Genomic DNA, 19,525 nt, shown 5'->3' on the forward strand with positions numbered 1-19,525 from the left:
CTGTTACACTTTATTCTGCATTCTGTTACGGTAGCATAGCACATAGCAGTTAGCGCGACGCTATTACGGCGCCAGTGATCAGGGTTCGATTCCCGTCACTGTCTGTAAGGAGTTTGTACGTTCTCCCATGTCTGCGTGGGTTTCCTCCGGGTGCTCCGGTTTCCTCCCACATTCCAAAGACGTACGGGTAGGTTAATTTGGGTTTAAAATGGGCGGCGCGGACTCGTTGGGCCGGAAGGGCCTGTTACCACGCTGTAAATAATTTTTTTTTTTAAAAATTTTTAAAAAATTTAAAAATTTCCCTCAATGCACTGATGTGATGAAATGATCTGTATGGACGGCAGGCAAAACAAAGTTTTTCACTGTACCTCAGTACATGTGACAATAATAAACCAATTTAACAATACAATTAGCCCCACTCTCCGTCTTTCCCACCTGACTTACATTTGTTCTTTTTGAGAAAAAAAAACATTTAATGTACTTCAACTGTGATGCATTTGGAAAAGCTTTCACAGTGTGAACTTTGAGGTTCAACATCTCCAGTGAAAGGTACCTGAAGCTTACTATTTCCTTACATCTGCTTGGTCTCTTGCTGGTAACTTCCCTGGTAGAGTTGCTTTCTCATGTAAACGGAAATCCTGCTGCAATTCCACAGGGAGACTGAAAGAAATCCTGAGAAACATAGTGGGCTACGTGGCCCATTTTACCAGCTCTCTCCTTTCTGCTCCTGTGCACTCTGCATGTGCAATTCCATTTGTCCAAATCCTTTGTCTTACATTATCTAAGACAGATAGATTTGGAACACTATGTCTAATTGACACAGTCCCAGTCAATACTGATCTCAGTGTTGGGTGAGTTGTTGCAAAATATACTCCAGCAGATTTTTTTCTTTTAGTTCAGTGTACCAAGGCCAATTTCTGTCCAAGTGAAGGTCAACATTTTATTTAATTTTGAGATGACAGTAATCCTGGAAAGACCTGATTCAAATTGAGAAGGCGAGAGTGATCTACCTTCTTGATTTGCTGCAGTTGTTGTGGTAGAGGCACGTCCACAATGCCGAAGGTACAAGAACTTTGACCCAATGATAATGAATGATCGATACTATATTTCCAAATCAGGATGGTCTGAGACTTGAAATTGAACTTGAAGAAGCAACTATTCTGAGAATGCACAATATTGTTGCCTTTCTAGTGAGTAGAGGCTGTGGGCTTGGCAATTCTTATCGAAAAAAGCTTGGTGAGCTACTGCAATGCAAATTTTAGGTTATGTTGGTGGTGGAGGAAGGGAACATTAATGGTGGTGGGTTTTGCCAGTCCCCCTGAAAGATGCTGAATCTTGCAGTGTTGATAGTTATTGGAACTGTACTCATCCAGGCAAGCGATACTCCATGCTTTTGACTGATAGCAATGGTAAACTGGTAAAGTAAAGTAGTTTATTATTGTCACATGCAACGGGGTACAATGAACAACTTTGTTTTGTATGTCATCCATACAGATCATTTCATCACATCTGTACATCGAGGTAGTACAAGGGAAAACTAATAACAATGAAGAGTATACTATTACAGTTGCAGAGAAATTGCAGTGCAGGCAGACAAGGTGCAAGGGCCATAACGAGGTAGATTGTGAGGTCAAGAGTCCATCTCATCATTCTAGGGGACTGTTCAATAGTCTTGTAACAGCGGGATAGGAGCTGTCCTTGAGCCTGGTGGTACCTGCTTTCAGGCTTTTGTATCTTCTGCCCAATGGGAGGGGGAAGAAGAGAGAATGTCCGAGGTGGGTGGGGTCTTTGATTATGCTGGCTGCTTTACTGAGGCAGCGAGAAGTGTAGACAGAGTCCATGGAGGGGAGGCTGGTTTCCGTGATGTGCTGAGCTGTGCCCACAACTCTCTGCAGTTTCTTGCGGTATCAGGTAGAACAGAGCAATGGTAATGTTATTGTATCCTAAAGTGAAGCGTCTATACTCTGTTATTCAGGAGACCAGTGATGCTGCCACTTCTGAGGTGAAACTATTACTGCCTACCCATCAAATCCTGATGAATGTAGGCTTGGACAACATCATTATCTGAGGAGCCGCCAATGAAATTCAGCTGTCGGCAACCATTGGCAAATATCTTCATAGAGTTGCAGAGCACTACAGCATAGAAGCAGGCACTTCGGCCCATCTAGTTCATGCTGGCCTGGTTTTCTGCCTAGTCCCATCTACCCGGACCATAGCTCCCAGTACCTCTCTCATCCATGTACCTATCCAAACCTCTCTTAAATGTTACAATTGAACCTGCATGTGGCAGCTCGTTCCACACTCGCACCACCCTCTGAGTGAAGAAGTTCCCCCTCAGATTCCCCTTAAATATTTCACCTTTCACCCTAAACCTATGACCTCTAGGTCTAGTCTCACCCAACCTGAGGGGAAAAAGCCTGCATGCATTCACCCTATCCATACCCCTCATAATTTTGTGCACTTCTATAAGATCTCCCCTCATTCTCCTGCACTCCAGGAAATAAAGTCCTAACCTATTCAACCTCTCCCTGTAACTCAGGTCATCAAGTCCTGGCAAGATCTGTGTAAATTTTCTCTGTACCCTTTCAAGCTCATTGATATCTTCCCTGTAGGTCGGTGACCAGAACTGCACACAATACTCTAAGTTTGACCTCACCAACATCTTGTACAACTTCAACACAACATCCCAACTCCTTTTCTCTCCTAATATCCTGTTGGAAGGAAGGTTTTTGACCAGGGCAGCAATACACGGCTGGGATGAGGGCAATAGCCTCGAGGAGGTCTTTCAGCAGTATCCTGAGGCTGAGCTTATTGGACTCAGACATACTTGTGTGAGGTCTGAGAGTTTTCCCTTCTGTTCCATTGACTGAATTTTATCAGGGTTCTTTGATATCACATGTAGTCAAATGCATCCTTGGGGTCAGGGGAAGTTCTCCTCATTTTACCTGAGGATCTTAGCTCTTAGAATCAGAATCAGGTTTATTATCACTGACTTGATGTCGTGAAGTTTGCTGTTTTGTGGCAGCAGAACGTTGCAAAGACATAAAACTACTAGAAATTACAAACGTGCACTGGAGGACGTTAGCTGGTGCACTGTGTCCGCAACCATTTCAATCAGGGTCCACCTCCGCAAACTTTTTGGTGTCAGAGTGACAGAGGGCCCAGCAGGAACGTATAAAGAATGGGAAAACCAAGTTAAGAAGGATGGAGAGGTTCTGAGTTGATTGCCTATGGACGTGTTATGAAGAAGAGATTGCCAGAATGGGAAAATGAGGAAAACATACAAGATGATTATTTTTTGTCCTGCTGCTTAATAAACAGACACATTTGATAGATTGTTTCAATCTAATAATTCATAGTTTGTGTTTGCAAAATGAATGAAAGCCCAAATGTCCTTCAGGGTTAAATTTGAAATACCTGGGACAGGAGAGTTAGGAACTGTTCCAGTGTTTGTTTTCTAACATCTCTCAGCTTTGGAGTGCAAATCTTGATTTATATTGATATGCCCAATTTGTTTATCAGAAGTAACACCAGAGCAGAGAAACATCCAGCTCGTAAAAGATTAATCTCCGCCGCATCATTGTCATACTACGGGAGAGTTTACGCAAATTCTTATTTTCCTTTCCAGCTGTTCCCCGCACCAGTGCCACTCAGTGCAGCTCTGTCCCTGAGCCCAGATATGGACGGAGAATAGGCTCAGAGTTTTCTGCAGGTTCCATTATCCGTTTCGAATGCAACCCCGGATATCACCTCCAGGGCTCCAAGGCTATTCGATGTCAGGCTGTGCTTAATGGGTTAGCGCAGTGGAATGATACAATACCAAGCTGTGCAGGTAAGTGTGGAGGAAATTGTTCCTGCTTGATGATCTGAGAAATCTGCATGTGCGTCAAAACTTATAAGCAATTCTTTTTCAGCAAGGTGGAAATTCACTGACCATAAAAGCTATTGCAACTTCCTATAGTGTGCTCTGTCACAACAAACAGCATTCCTTGACTGCCTGATCAGTGGCAAAACCGATTAATTCTCCACCCTGATTTAGCATTGATTCACTCAGTGATTGTCCAACATTTTTACAAATAGTAGATGTTGGATGAGTCCTGCTCGGACTCTCGAGCGCTCAAGTCAGACAACAGTCTGAATAATGTGTCCTCTTTTGGTATTGGTATCGGTTTATTATTGTCACCTGTACCGAGGTACAGTGAAAAACTTGTCTTGCATACTGATCGTACAGGTCAATTCATTACACAGTGCAGTTACATTGGGTTAGTACAGAGTGCATTGATGTAGTACAGGTAAAAACAATAACAGTACAGATTAAAGTGTCACAGCTACAGAGAAAGTGCAGTGCAATAAGGTGCAAGGTCACAACAAGGTAGGTCGTGAGGTCAGAGTCCATCTCATTGTATAAGGGAACCATTCAATAGTCTAATCACAGTGGGGTAGAAGCTGTCCTTAAGTCTGGTGGTACGTGCCTTCAGGCTCCTGTATCTTCTGCCTGATGGAAGAGGAGAGAAGAGAGAATGTCCCAGGTGGGTGGGGTCGTTGATTATGTTGGCTGCTTCACCAAGACAACAATCACTTCCATAATCACTCTGTGAGCTCTGGGTGCAGGCCAAGAAGAGAGTGATCACCGCTGGCTTAATGCAGAGGCAAAACTGACTTATTGGGAATTACAATGGTAAATGGTATGAGGGAGCTTGACTTGAAAGATGTATTTTATATTCACTTGCGCAATGGATTTTTGAGCAGAGAAGTCGTTGGGGAAAGAAAAATTCTCAGCCATATAAGAAACAATGGGCGAAGATGGGTTTGTTGTCTGCATTGATCCTGCATCTATTCAGGACTCAGCAACATCCACAACTGGATGTAGGATTGGGGAATAAATCAAAGAAGTGTTTTATTGGTGATTGGTTTATTATTTTCATGTGTACCGAGATACAGTGAAAAGCTCTGCTTTGCATGCCAACCAGACAGATTATGCCATAAAACAAGTACATTGAGGTAGTAAAAAGGAAAACAGAATGCAGAATCCAGTGACAGCACGGTAGTGTAGTGGTTAGTGTAACGCTATTACGGCACCAGCGACCCGGGTTCAATTCCCGCCACTGACTATATGGAGTTTGTACGTTCTCCCCGTGACTGCGTGGGTTTCCTCCGGGTGCTCCGGTTTCCTCCCACATTGCAAAGACATACGGGTTAGGAAGTTGTGGGCATGCTATGTTGGCGCCGGAAGCATGGCAACACTTGCGGGCTGCCCCCAGCACATTCTCAGTAACGCAAAACGATACATTTCACTGTGTATTTTGGTATTGGTATTGGTTTATTATTGTCACTTGTACTGAGGTACAGTGAAAAGCTTGTCTTACAAGCCGATCGTACAGATCAATTCATTACACAGCGCAGTTACATTGGGTTAGTACAGAATGCATTGATGTAGTACAGGTAAAAACCATAATGGTACAGAGTAAAGTGTCACAGCTACAGAGAAAGTGCAGTGCAATAAGGTGCAAGGTCACAACAGGTAGATCGTGAGGTCAGAGTCCATCTTATTGTATAAGGGAACCGTTCAATAGTCTTATCACAGTGGGGTAGAAGCTGTCCTTAAGTCTGGTGGTACATACCCTCAGGCTCCTGTATCTTCTACCCAATGGGAGAGGAGAGAAGAAAGAATGTCCCGGGTGGGTGGGGTCTTTGATCATGCTGGCTGCTTCACCAAGACGAGAGGTAAAGACGGAGTCCAAGGAGGGGAGACTGGTGTCCGTGACGCGCTGGACGGTGTAGTTCTGGGCAGAGCAGTTGCCGTACTAAGCCCTGATACATCCAGATAGGATGCTTTCTATGGTGCATCGGTAAAAGTTGGTGAGAGTCAAAGGGGACAAACCAAATTTCTATAGCCTCCTGAGGAAGTAGAGGCGCTGGGGAGCTTTTTTGATGTACATGTGACTAATAGATAAATATTTTATCTTGTATCTAGTGTTACAGTTACAGAGAACTTGCAACACAGAGAGACAAAGTGCAAGGGTCACGACAAGGTAGATTGAGAGATCAAGGGTTCATACTTATTGTATAGGAGGTCCCCGTTCAAGATTCCTATAACAGTGGGATAGAAGCTGTCCTTGAACCGGTGGTGTGTGTTATCAAGCTTTAGTATCTGCCTGACAGGAGAGGGGAGAAGAGAGAATGACTGGGGCGGGAGGGGTCCATGATTACACTGGCCGCTTTCCAGAGGCAGCGGGAAGTGCAGACAGAATAATAATAAAGAATTAAAAACAAAGAAGTACTTGAGCAATAGCATCCAGAATACACAGTAAAACACAGATAATTCATGAGCCAACCATTGCAGAGGTCCAGATGTTTTGGCATTCGTCTCACCACGTTTGCCATACTCCCTCTCAACACAAAGGGGTCTTCTTGCTCTCTTTAAACTGACCGGGACCCTGTTCCCTGCACCACTTTTAAACTTACTTGCTTCATTGGAAGATTTATTCTGATACTGTCTTTCAAAACACTGAATTTAGTTGAAAGTATTGAGTACAAAAGTCAGGAAGTCATGCTGCAGTTGCATAAAACTTTGGTTAGGGCGCACTTGGAGTATTATGTGCAATTCTGGTTACCCCGTTACAGGAAGGGTGTGGAGGCTTTGAAGAGGGTGCAGAAGAGGTTCACCAGGATGTTGCCTGGGTTAGAGGGTATTAGGTACAGGAGAGGTTGGACAAACTTGGGTTGTTTTCTCTGGAGCATCAGAGGCTGAGGGGAGACCTGATAGGTTTATAAAATTATGAGCGGCACAGGTCGGCTAAACAGTTGGAGTCTTTTTCCCAGGGTGGAAATGTCAAATACTAGAGAGCAGAATCAGAATGTCTTATGATGTGAAATTTGTTGTCTTGAGGCAGCAGTACAGTGCAAAGACATAAAGTTACTAAAAATTACAAAATAAATAAATAGTGCCAAAGAAATAACGAGGTAGTGTTCATGGGTTCATGGACCGTTCAGAAATCTGATGGCGGAGGGGAAGAAGCTGTTCCTGAATCATTGATCGTGGGTCTTCAGGTTTCTGCATCTCCTCCCCGATGGCAGTAACGTGAAGAGGGCGTGTTCCGGGTGGTGAGGGTCCTTAGTGATGATGTGATGATGTATGGATGGCATGTAAAACAAAGTTTTTCACTTTAATAAGAGGCATTTAGACAGCCACATGAACAGGCAGGGAATGGAGGGATATGGACCACGTGCAGACAGATGGTCAGCACAGAGATGGTGGGCTGAAGGGCCTGTTCCTCTGCTGTGTGGTTCTAAAAACGTGTTACGTCTAACAGGTAGGATAATATGCATTCCAGCACCACCAAAGTCCTGAGCATGCTGGATTATTGAAGTTTTACTTCATTATGCTTTGAGGTAATCACATGAAGGATATCAGCATGGCAAAGGTGAGAGAATTAGAGGGAAGCCAATTCTGAGGAATAAAGAGTAGAACTTGAGAGAGTAAAATGACCGGCAATAACTGGCGAATGCTAATATAGAATGGGATTGGAAACATTTAAAGTGGTCTTCAGATGAGTCTGGGGGAACAACACTGCAGGAAGATGAGTAAACCATCTTCATGAGACACAATGGATGACCAAAGGAATTGAGGAAAATTTCATGCTAAAGATAAAGGTCCGGATAACTGGGCAGGACATGAGAAGGGAAAATGCAAAGAGATTGGGGGAAAGTGCAAGCCACAGTTTGGAAGGCAAAGCAGTGTGATGAAATTCAATTATTAGGTCACATAAAACAAAATAATATTTAGAACATAGAACACAACAGTACAGTACAGGCCCTTCTGCCATCGAGGTTGTGCTGACATTTTATCCTACTCTAAGACCTATCTAACCCATATAGCCCTCCATTTTTCTATCATACATGTGTCTATCTGAGAATCTCTTAAATGTCCCTAATACATCTACCTCCACCACCTCTACCGGCAGGGTGTTCCACACACCCACCACTCTCTGTGTAAAAAAGAACTTACCTCTGACATCCCCCTTATACCTTCCTCCAATCACCTTAAAATTATGCCCCCTCGTGTTAGCCATTGTTGCCCTGGGAAAAAGTCTCTGACTGTCCACTCGATCTATGCCTCTTATCATCTTGTACACCTCTATGAAGTCACCTCTCATTCTCCTTCTCTCCAAAGAGAAAAGCCCCAGCTCACTCAACCTATCCTCATAAGACATACTCTCCAATCCAAGCAGCATCCCGGTAAATCTCCTCTGCACCCTCTCTAAAGCTTCCACATCCTTCCTATAATGAGGCGACCAGAACTGAACACAAGTGTGGTCTAACCGGAGTTCTATAGGGCTGCAACATTACCTGGCAGCTCTTGAACTCATTCCCCCAACTAATGAAGGCCAACACTCCATACGCCTTCTTAACAACGCTATCGACCTGCGTGTCAACCTTGAGGGATCTATGGACGTGGACCCCAAGATCCCTCTGTTCCTCCACACTGCTAAGAGTCCTGCCATTAACCCTGTATTTAAAAGGCATATAAGGAAAGTCAGAGTGATCTCGAATAATAAGGTAGAAGAAATATCAGAGTTATCTTCCTCCTGGTTGATAGATCAGGTAGGTAAGGCACTGGAAAATGAGATCAGAAACTTTAGGACTTCATTAAAATCGAGGAGAAATTAAAAAAAAATCTATTTGTACTCAGACAACATAAAACCATGAATCAGAATGGATTGCCATCCAAGTATTTTAAAATAGCTTTGGAAGATGTTGTGAAAACATTGTTAAATATGGAATGGAAGTTGTTTATTATTGTCACTTGTACCAAGGTACAGTGAAAAACTTGTCTTGCATACCGATCGTACAGGTCAATTCATTACACAGTGCAGTTGCATTGGGTTAGTACAGAGTGCATTGAGGTAGTACAGGTAAAAACAATAACAGTACAAAGTGTCACAGCTACAGAGAAAGTGCAGTGCAATAAGGTGCAAGGTCACAACAAGGTAGATCGTGAGGTCATGAGGTCATAGGTCATAGTCCATCTCATTGTATAAGGGAACTATTCAATAGTCTTATCAGAATGGGGTAGAAGCTGTCCTTAAGCCTGGTGGTATGTGCCCTCAGGCTCCTGTATCTTCTGCCTGATGGAAGAGGAGAGAAGAGAGAATGACCCAGGTGGGTGGGGTCTCTGATTATGCTGGCTGCTTCACCAAGGCAGTGAGAGGTAAAGACAGAGTCCAAGGAGGGGAGGCTGTTGTCTGTGATGCGCTGGACTGTGTAGTTTCTTGCGGTCCTGGGCAGAGCGGTTGCCATACTGCATCCAGATTGGATGCTTTCTATGGTGCATCGGTAAAAGTTGGTGAGTGTCAAAGGGGACAAACTGAATTTCCTTAGCCTCCTGAGGAAGTCGAGGCGCTGGTGAGCTTTCTTGGCCGTGGCATCTGCGTGATTTGACCAGGACAGGCTGTTGGTGATGTCTGCAAATGCTGGAATCTGGAACAATACACATAAAGTGCTGGGGGAGCTCAGCAGGTCAGGCAGCGTCCATGAAGGGAAATGAACCGTGGACGTTTCAGGCCGAGACCCTTCGTCAGGACTCTGGGTTCTGTTGATGTGACGTAAACAGGATGGGCAGAAAAGAAAGTCCATTGAAAGGCTCACTGTGCAATTATGGTGTCATTTTCTTCAAGTAACACGACTGTGAAAGTACACTTTAAGTTAGGCCACATGGACAATGCCATTAGCTCCCTTCAAAGTGGAATTCTACGTCTTTGTTGTCTTAGGAATATTCCCACATCATTTTCCCCTCTGCAGTTAATGTTATAAAATAGGAAGTAAAATGTGAAATGATTTCGCCCATTGAGCCTTTCTGTAGGCCCGTTACCAGTGCATTGTTTCATATTTTTGTTCAGAACTCACTTATTTCATTATTCTTGGTTACATCCAGTACAGCAGTTGCATCAGACAAAAATTGTTCCACCTTCTTGTACGAGTGAGATGAGTCGAGCTCTGCTGAGCTGAAATGAGGTTGGCACATGTCTGTGCCATTTGCTGAATTAAGATCTGCACACATGTTTTTGGAACTGTCTATATAGAGCAGGGGCAACCTGAGCACAAGGCCCCGTCTTAGCCACTGTCAGAGACATCAGTCTCATTGGCTGTAACCGAGCAAGTGAAATGGGTGAGACTAAATGCAAACTGAGGAAACAGCACCTCCTACTCCTCCTGGGCAGTCTACAACCTGATGGCATGAACATTGAATTCTCCAACTTCAGGCAACCTGCTCCCCCTCTGTCCCTTTTCTCTCTCCTCCTGATCTACCCAGTTCCTCCTACACCCACTCCCCGAGCCCCCCCCATCACCGTTTCTTTTTCCCATCCCACACCCGCTCTGTCTGCCCATCCCCCATATACTCCTCCCACGGGGTCCCCCCCCCCCCCCCACTGTTCCCATCTGCCCTCCCCACCTCCCTTCCTTTATTCCAGGCTCCACCGTCCTCTCCTGTCAGATCCCACCATCTGCAGCCCTCTGTAACCTCCACCCATCACCTCCTGGCCTCTGGCACCATTCCCACTCTCCCCTCCTCACCTGGATCCACCTCTTGCTTGCCAGCTCTTGCTTCACCCCTTCCCCACCTCTTTATACTTCCCATCTATCTTTCAGTCCAGATGAAGGGTCTCGACCCGAAACATCGACTGTCCATTTCCCTCCACAGGTGCTGCCCGACCCGCTGATTTCCTCCAGCATCTCATGTGTTGCTCCAGATTCCAGCATCTGCGGTCTCTCGTTCATGTGGTGTTTGACTACAGAAAAGTTGGGTGCATCCATGACCATCATTTGCCGAGAAGAGTTAGTGTTGGAATTGGTTTATTATTGTCACTTGTACTGAGGTACAGTGAAAAACTTGTCTTGCACATCGTTCTTACAGATCAATTCATTACACAGTGCATTGAGGTAGTACAAGGTAAAACAATAACAGAATGCAGAATAAAGTGTTACTGTTACAGTTACAGAGAAAGTACCGTGCAGGTAGATAATAAGGTGCAAGGTCATAACAAGGGTAGATTGTGAAGTCAAGAGTTCATCTTATCTTACTAGGGAACCATTCAATAGTCTTATAACAGCGGGATAGAAGCTGTCTGTGAGCCTGGTGATACGTGCTTTCAGGTTTTTGTATCTTCTGCCCTATGGGAGAGGGGAGAAGAGAGAATGTCCGGGGTGGGTGGGGTCTTTGATTACGTTGGCTGATTTACCAAGGCAGCGAGAAGTATAGACAGAGCCCATGAAGGGGAGGCTGGTTTCCGTGATGTGCTGCACTGTGTCCACAACTCTCTGCAGATCTTGTGGTCCCGGGCAGAACAGTTGCAGTACCAAGCCGTGATGCATCTGGATAGGATGCTTTCTATGGTGCATCAATAAAAATTGGTGAGGGTCAATGGGGACATGTCAAATTTTTTAGCCTCCTGAGAAAGTAGTGGCACTGATGAGCTTTCTTGGCCGTGGCGTCTACGTGGTTGGACCAGGACAGGCTGTTGGTGATGTTCGCTCCTCCGAACTTAAAGCTCTCAACCCTCCTGACCTCAGCACCGCCCCTCTTCCTGAAAGTCAAAATTATAGTCCACGACATTGAGCTAATTTCATGAATTTCCTTGAGGGATTCATCACGCTCATCGTTGCTGAATCCCCCAAGGACAACCGAGCCGCTTACAAAGTTATCACATTCCCATTAGTTCTGGTTTCCATCTCATTCTCTGCGGTGTACCATTGTGTCATACAGCACAGAAACAGGCCCTGTGGCCCTCCTCGTTCATGTCCACCATCAAGTACCATCCACACTCATTCTATTCCTCCACCACCCACGCCAGAGATTAAGAGATGGTGACGACTTTGGCTTTTCCAGCGTTTCTTTGAAGGAAGTTTGTATTCCTCAAGATCTTGATTACCACAGTCTTGAACTTGCCTTTGAGCAATGAGAGACTGCAAGGCAGAGTTGTCTGTGATCAGTGTGGAGCATGGGTCTAACACCTGGACAGTAACCATAAAGGATCCAAGGGAAGACTTCTGGAGGTTAACCGAGGTAATGCTATGAGCGGACAAGTGGAAACCTTGAACATCAATGCTATCTTTCATCCTTATTGAGTTGTACCAGGAGAGAACAAACATCTGTGCATAGAATGTGAGATAAAAGTTGAATAAACAAATTATGTCCATTTCTTGAGCAATAATCAGATTATTGACCCTTACCGATTTTTATCGTTGCACCATAGAAAGCATCCTATCTGGATGCATCATGGCTTGGTACGGCAACTGCTCTGCCCAGGACCGCAAGAAACTGCAGAGAGTTGTGGACACAGCTCAGCACATCACAGAAACCAGCCTCCCCTCCATGGACTCTGTCTATACCTCTCGCTGCCTCGGTAAAGCAGCCAGCATAATCAAAGACCCCACCCACCCCGGACATTCTCCATTCTCCCCCCTCCCATCAAGCAGAAGATACAAAAACCTGAAAGCACGTACCACCAGGCTCAAGGACAGCTTCTATCCCACTGTTATAAGACTATTGAATAGTCCCCTAGTACAATGAGATAGACTCTTGACCTCACAATCTGCCTCGTCATGGCCTTGCATCTTACTGTCTGCCTGCACTGCATTTTCTCTGTAACTGTTACACTATATTCTGCATTCTGTATTGTTTCCCCTTGTACTACCTCAATGTACTGTTGCAATGAGATGATCTGTATGGATGGCATGCAAAACAAAGTTTTTCACCGTACCTCAGTACATGTGACAATGATAAACCGATTTACCAACTTGTTTATGTTCATAGCCTTTAGAAGGTTGATAACACTAAGCTAGGATTGGGTGCCAAAGGAATACTTTAAGCTGCCCGGGTGCTCTGGATTCTGTGGAATCCAAAGGGGAGTAACCTGAATAAAGTGTGATCAGACAGGAGAAAGAAGTACGACTGAACTACATCTTGGGGCTGAGATTACAGACTTGTTTAGACTTGATGCAAAATGTCGTTGTGATGAGGACCCTGGTTCAATTCCGGCCGCTGTCTGTAAGGAGTTTGTATGTTCTCCCCGTGTCTGCGTGGGTTTCCTCCGGGTGCTCCGGTTTCCTCCCACATTCCAAAGACGTACGGGTTAGGAAGTTGTGGGCATGCTATGTTGGCACCGGAAGCATGGCGACACTTGCGGGCTGCTCCCAGAACACTCTATGCAAAAGATGCATTTCACTGTGTGTTTCGATGTACATGTGACTAATAAAGAAATCTTATCTTATTTGTTCAAATACCGGAATTGCAAATCAGTTTAGTTAATTTCCACAATTTCTATGATTGTTTCCTCCCTCCTCAGTTACTCTGTCCCTGCTGTGGCATTCTGTGTCTGATAACCTGATTTATGATTGAACTGAGCTGAAGTGCAGATGAAGAATGCAATGTTTTAATCCATTTGGGGTGTATTTTCTCTGATAAATATGACTGAGGTAGGATGGAAAAGTCTTCTCTAACCCCACCCTCCCCCATTTCAGCCACAAGAAATCTGGCTCCCATTCAGCATGAGAATATAATTCAAGTGAATATTTCCAGTTTAGAATTCCCACATTCAATGAATAATGAATCGTCTTTCTTTCCACAGACCTTTCTGTGACCAACACAAAGATGTTGCTCTTTCCAGGACTCTTCATTGCTGTCACTGTAGATAGATGACTAGAATCTTTCCAACAGCTGTTTACCAATCTTTGGAGAAACGAGTGCATCACTAAAACTTATCTTTCTTTTTCAATCTTTTTATTAGTTTTCAAATTAATACAGATTGATATATAGCATCAGTGTTTGTACATGTAATGCAAAGAGATCAGGATAACAATCATAGCATAGATAATCATAAAGAACAATAAAATATAAAAAAAGATCTGTAGATCCAACGATCTCTTAGTAAATGAACATAATATAAAAGAAAGGAAAGAAAAAGATTTATTATATAAATTAAAAAAACCCAAATCAATAAGAAAAATTGTAAACAATATAAACTAAACAAAACAAAACAAAATTTAAAAAAAAACAAACAAAAAAAAGAAAAAAAACTGGGCTAAAATTTCTCAGTAGAAACAGAGCAATATTATGTCGTCAAACTTATCAATTACACCATTTTTTCAGGGCTTCTCACAGAGTTATTGAGGATCCAAGATAAATTCTATCATCTTTGGAATTAAATGCACAAAATTCAAGTCCTGTATCTGCCATTCAACCAGGTTGCAGGAATTATTGTAGGGATATTTACCGTTGCTAGTCATCCCTGTCCGTGGATTGCTGTTGCTGATTTTCAGTGATGAATGTCTACTGCATTCATGTGAAATGACCCTGTTATGTTAATATCTGCAGTAAGGTAGCAGATGGAGGAACTTCACATGAACATATTAAGTGTTTGCCACTTGTACTGAACATAGTAATTGCGAGGTTAATGCTTCTGCACTTTATGCCTTGTTCTCCATTAAATTCAGTCTTCATTTATCAGGGGAAGGGAGACAAGGATATAGCAGCAGAGACAAGCTGCATTTAAAACCAGAAGTTAACCGCCACTGGAGTCTCATACGGCACAGAAACGGGCCCTTCGGCCCAACTGGTCCATGCCAACCAAGATTCCCATTTGCCCGTGTTTGGCCCGTTTCCCTCTAAACCTTTCCTATCCATGTACCTGTCCAAATACCTCTTAAATGTAGTTAAGGTGCCTACCTCAACCACTTCCTCTGGTGGCTCATTCCATACACAATTCTCTAGGTGGAAAAAGTTGCCCCTCAGGATCCTATTAAATCTCTCCCCTCTCACCTTAAACCTGTGCCCTCTATTTCTTGATTCCCCAACCCTGGGAAGCAGCGTGTGTGCATTCACCCTATCTATACCCCTCATAATTTTGTACACCTTGAATAGATCACCCCTCATTCTCGTACACTCCAATGAAAAAAGTCTCAACCTTTCTCCATAACTCAAGAGTTGTACCCACCTCTCTACCACTGCCTCTGGCATCTTGTTCCATATACCCAACACCCTCTGTACCATCTGTATATTTGTAAACTTTCCACTGTAGTCATAACCCAAGACTGAAGGAAGTCTAGGAACTGGATAGCGAAAGATAACGAAGCAGAGTACCATGGTGTTGCAGTCCATGTGCATTAATTTGAGGATTAAAGATCAATTCTGCTGGCAGATTTCCTAAAAATGTTAAAATAATCGAGCAGTCATAGAAGGAAATTTCAATTGCCTGAGAAGAGCGAAAGGCAAGGGATTGTGAGGAATTGTCAAGAGGTCTGGTGGAGAGCTTTCTTGATGTTTCTAGCCTTGTGAGGAAGGAAGATGGGATGGAGGAAATAAGATAAGATTTCTTTATTAGTCACATGTACGTTGAAACACACAGTGAAATGCACCTTTTGCGTAGAGTGTTCTGGGGGCAGCCCGCAAGTGTCGCCGCGCTTCCGGTGCCAACATAGCATGCCCACAGCTTCCTAACCTGTACATCTTTGGAATGCAGGAAGAAACCGGAGCACCCGGAAGAAACCCACGCAGTCACAGGGAGAACGTACAAACTCCTTACAGACAGCGGCCGGAATTGAACCCGGGTCGCTGGTGCTGTAAAGCGTTATCCTAACCGCTATGCTGCCGTGAGATAGGACATTGAGAAACATCGAAAGTTAGGAGCAGGAGTGAGCCATTAGGCCTTCGAGACTGCTCCTCTATTCAACACAATCCTGGGTAATTCTCGACCTTAATACCATATTCCTGCTCTCTCCCCATATCCCTTCTACTTCATTCTTAAATATATTCAGTGACTTGGTCTCCACAGTCTTCTGTGGTAGAGAAGTCCACAGGTTTGCCACCTTCTGAGTGAAGAAATTTCTCCTCATATCACTCCTTAGCGTCTTACCCTTTATCTTGGAACTGTGACCCTTGACGTTAGACCCACCAGCCAGCAGAATCATCCCCCTTGCATCCAGCCTCTTCAACCCTGCCTTCTAAACTTTAGTGAGTACAAGCTTGCCCAACCCAACACAACAGTCCCACCATGCCAGATGCCAGTCCGGGGAACCTTCACTACACAGCCACTGTGACAAGTACGTCCTCTCTCAGATACAGGAACCAAAACTGCATACAATGTGGTCTCACGAAGGCCGTGTATAGAGTCACAGAGTCAATTATCAATTGCACCATTTCTTCAGGGCTTTTCACAAAGTTGTTGAGGATCCAAAAGAAGTTATCTTCTCTTTGGAATTACATGAATTTTCTGACCCTGTGTGGAGTCACAGGGTTATACAGCATAGAAACAGGCCTTTTGGTTTAACTCATCCGTGCTGACCAAGGTGCCTTCCAGAAGGAATCCCATTTGCATGTGTTTGGCCCAAATCCCTCTAAACCTTTCCTACCCATGAACCTGTCCAGATGTCTTTGAAACATTATAGCTGTACCCACCTCTACCACTTCCTCTGGCAGATCATTCCATAACCCCACCATACTCTGTCCAATTGTTCCCTTTCCCCTGCAGTAAAAACCTCTTGTAATAAAAGCCAATATATTCTTGGCTTTGTAAGAGTTCACAAGAGCACAAGACAAGGGAGCAGAAGTAGGCCACTCGGCTCATCGAGTCTGCTCCAAAGAAAAGAAAGGGAAAAGGAGATGAGAAATGTGGGAACGTCCATGAGAAAAAGAAAGCTCCATGAACAAAAAAACACTATTCCTTTATAGTCCCAATTTCCAGCCTTATCCCCACATCCCTTGATACCTTGACTAATTAGATACCTATCTATTTCCCCCTTAAACGCCTCCAATGATCGGGCCTCCACTGCTGTATGTGGCAAAGAATTCCATAAATTCACTACCCTCTGGACCTCTGGCTCCTCAACTCTGTTTTAAACCTGTACCCTCTAATTCTAAGATTGTGCCCTCTGGTCCTGGACTCACCCACCAAGGGGAACAGCTTGGCCACATCTACTCTGTCCAGTCCTTTCAACATTCTAACTGTTTCTATGAGGTCCCCTCTCATTCTTTTGTACTCCAGTGAGTACAGTCCAAGAGCCGACAAACGCTCATCATATGTAAGCCCTTTGATTCCGGGAATCATCATCGTAAATCTCCTCTGAACACTCTCCAACATCAGCACATCCTTCCTAAGATATGGGGCTCAAAACTGCACACAGTATTCCAAATGAGGGCTCACTAGTGCCCCGTAGAGCCTCATCCACACTTCCCCACTTTTATACACTATACCTCTCGAAATGAATGCCAACATAGCATTCGCTTTCCTTACTGCTGATCCGACCTGCTGGTCAACTTTTAGGGTATCCTGCACGAGTACCCCCAAGTCCCTTTGTACTTCTGTACTTTGAATTTTCTCCCCTTCTAGATAATAATCTGCCCGTTTATTTCTGTTTCCAAAGTGTACAACGGCACATTTCTCAACATTGAATCTCATCTGCCATTTCCTTGCCCATTCTCCTAAACTATCTAGGTCTCTCTGCAACCTTCCTGTCTCCTCAATACTCTCTACTCCTCCACCTATCTTGGTGTTTGCTCTGCCTGCACATTAGCTCTCAGTAGCTGGTGTACAAGGGCATCCAAACCCCAAGATACATCAATATTTTGCAATCTATCACCAGTTAAATAATGCCCTGACACCGGACTCGATAACTTTGCATTTATCCACATTATATTCCACCTGACTTGTAGTTGTCCATCCACTCAACTTGTCCAAATTATCTTTAACTTCCTAACCCCACCCCTTCCCCCCCCCCACTCCTTTGTCTTCCCTTATTCCCATGGTTCCCTTCCCCCACCTTGATGACCTGCCCATCTCCTCTCCTCCGCTCCCCCATCCTGTATTCCATGGTCCACTGTCCTTTCCTGCCAGATTCCCCCTTCTTCAGCCCTCGGCCTCTTCTACCGGTCACCTCTCAGCTTATTACATCTTCTCCCCCTCCTCCACCCATCTACCTTCCCCCTCTCACCTGGACTCAGCTGTCACCTGAACTCACTTATTGCCTCGCCTGTGTGTACTCCTCCCCTCCCACTACCTTCTTATTCTGGCTTCTACCCTCTTCCTTTCCAGTCCTGAGGAAGGGTCTCAGCCCGAAACATCGACTGTCCGTTTCCCTCCATGGATGCTGCCTGACCTGCTGAGTTCCTCCAGCACTTTTTGTGTATTGCTCCAGATTCCAGCATCTGCAGAATTTCTTGCGTCTCTAAATTGCCTTAAAGCTTCTTTGCATCTTCCCCGCAACTCACATTCCCACCCAGTTGTGTATGAGTTTCAAAGGTGGGAGAACATCTTTCTCATCGTGATAATAACACAATAGATGAGATGTCTTTATTAGTCACATCGACATTGAAACACACAGTGAAATGCATCTTTTGTGTAGAGTGTTCTGGGGGCAGCCCTGCAAGTGTCGCCACGCTTCCGGTGCCAACATAGCACGCCCACAACTTCCTAACCCGTACGTCTTTGGAATATGGGAGAAAACCGGAGGAAACCCACGCAGACACACGGGGAGAACGTACAAACTCCTAACAGACAGCGGCCGGAATTGAACCCGGGTCGCTGGTGCTGTTATAACATTATGCCATATAGTTATAGAAAGGCACAAACTCAAAGCAACACTGAAAATATTCATTTGGAGGAGGGTTTGTCTCAGTTATTTGAGAAAGAATGATGCTGATACTTCTTTAAAATAATTTCCTCACCGGAAGGAATTGATTCTGCTTTCACATGCAGTTGTAATACTTCTGAATCAGTTCTTTATTGGAACACCATATTCTCAATTCCCATTTAAGTTTTGTACAATGATTCACTTACACATATATTATGCTTATGTTTGAGCACATGCATACAATGAATAAATCATGGTGAAGCAAGTATACACACAAGCAACAGCAAAATAAAAATATGAACCCAGTGAAGCAGGCTTGGTGCTTGTTAATCCCTCTCCATCATCACAGTTAGAATGTACTCCCAAATGCAGTGTAGTTCCTCGTAAATACAAATTGGCTAAGCTGAAAAATTCCAGACCAACGCAGGCACAGTTCAGTGACTTTCACCAAGTCCATCACCTTTCTTATCTGGGCTGATATGCTTGACTTGCACCCAATTACATCCAGTAGGTAACCAACAGTTCCATGTTCAGCAGAAAGCTACAGTTATCCAGTGTGCATCGATTGCACAAGCTGCTTAGCATGTTAAGGTATACAGGGATGGTGAACTTTGCTTTCCCGAGATGCCGCAAGGGGACTGGAAGTTTAGAAGTGGCCATAGGAACTCAGCAATAGTAGATCTTAACATGGAGGTGGTTTTGGGAGTAACCTTGCGAGTTCTTAAATGGAGGAGAGACGGAATGTCCAACTCTGGAGTTCCCTAAACAACAACGGAGCTCGAAATGAAAACAGAGAAAGGATACATATAAGGAGTGACACAGAAAGGCCAATGACACTTACTCTTTAAAGGGAAAACTAGAAGTGGATGAACCATGGAACTCACACATTTTTGTAGCTTGC

General features: G+C 44.3%; 1 protein-coding gene across 1 annotated transcript in view; it reads left to right on the forward strand.

Moving 5' to 3' along the window:
• Nucleotides 1-19,525, forward strand: part of LOC127575302 (CUB and sushi domain-containing protein 1-like) — a 2,402,828-nt gene that overhangs the window by 1,945,714 nt on the left and 437,589 nt on the right. The window contains 1 exon segment of the mRNA XM_052025075.1: nucleotides 3,629-3,832. Within this exon segment, the coding sequence (XP_051881035.1) occupies nucleotides 3,629-3,832 (204 nt within the window).

This window comes from Pristis pectinata, chromosome 10 (assembly GCF_009764475.1).
Source record: "Pristis pectinata isolate sPriPec2 chromosome 10, sPriPec2.1.pri, whole genome shotgun sequence".
NCBI lineage: Eukaryota > Metazoa > Chordata > Chondrichthyes > Rhinopristiformes > Pristidae > Pristis > Pristis pectinata.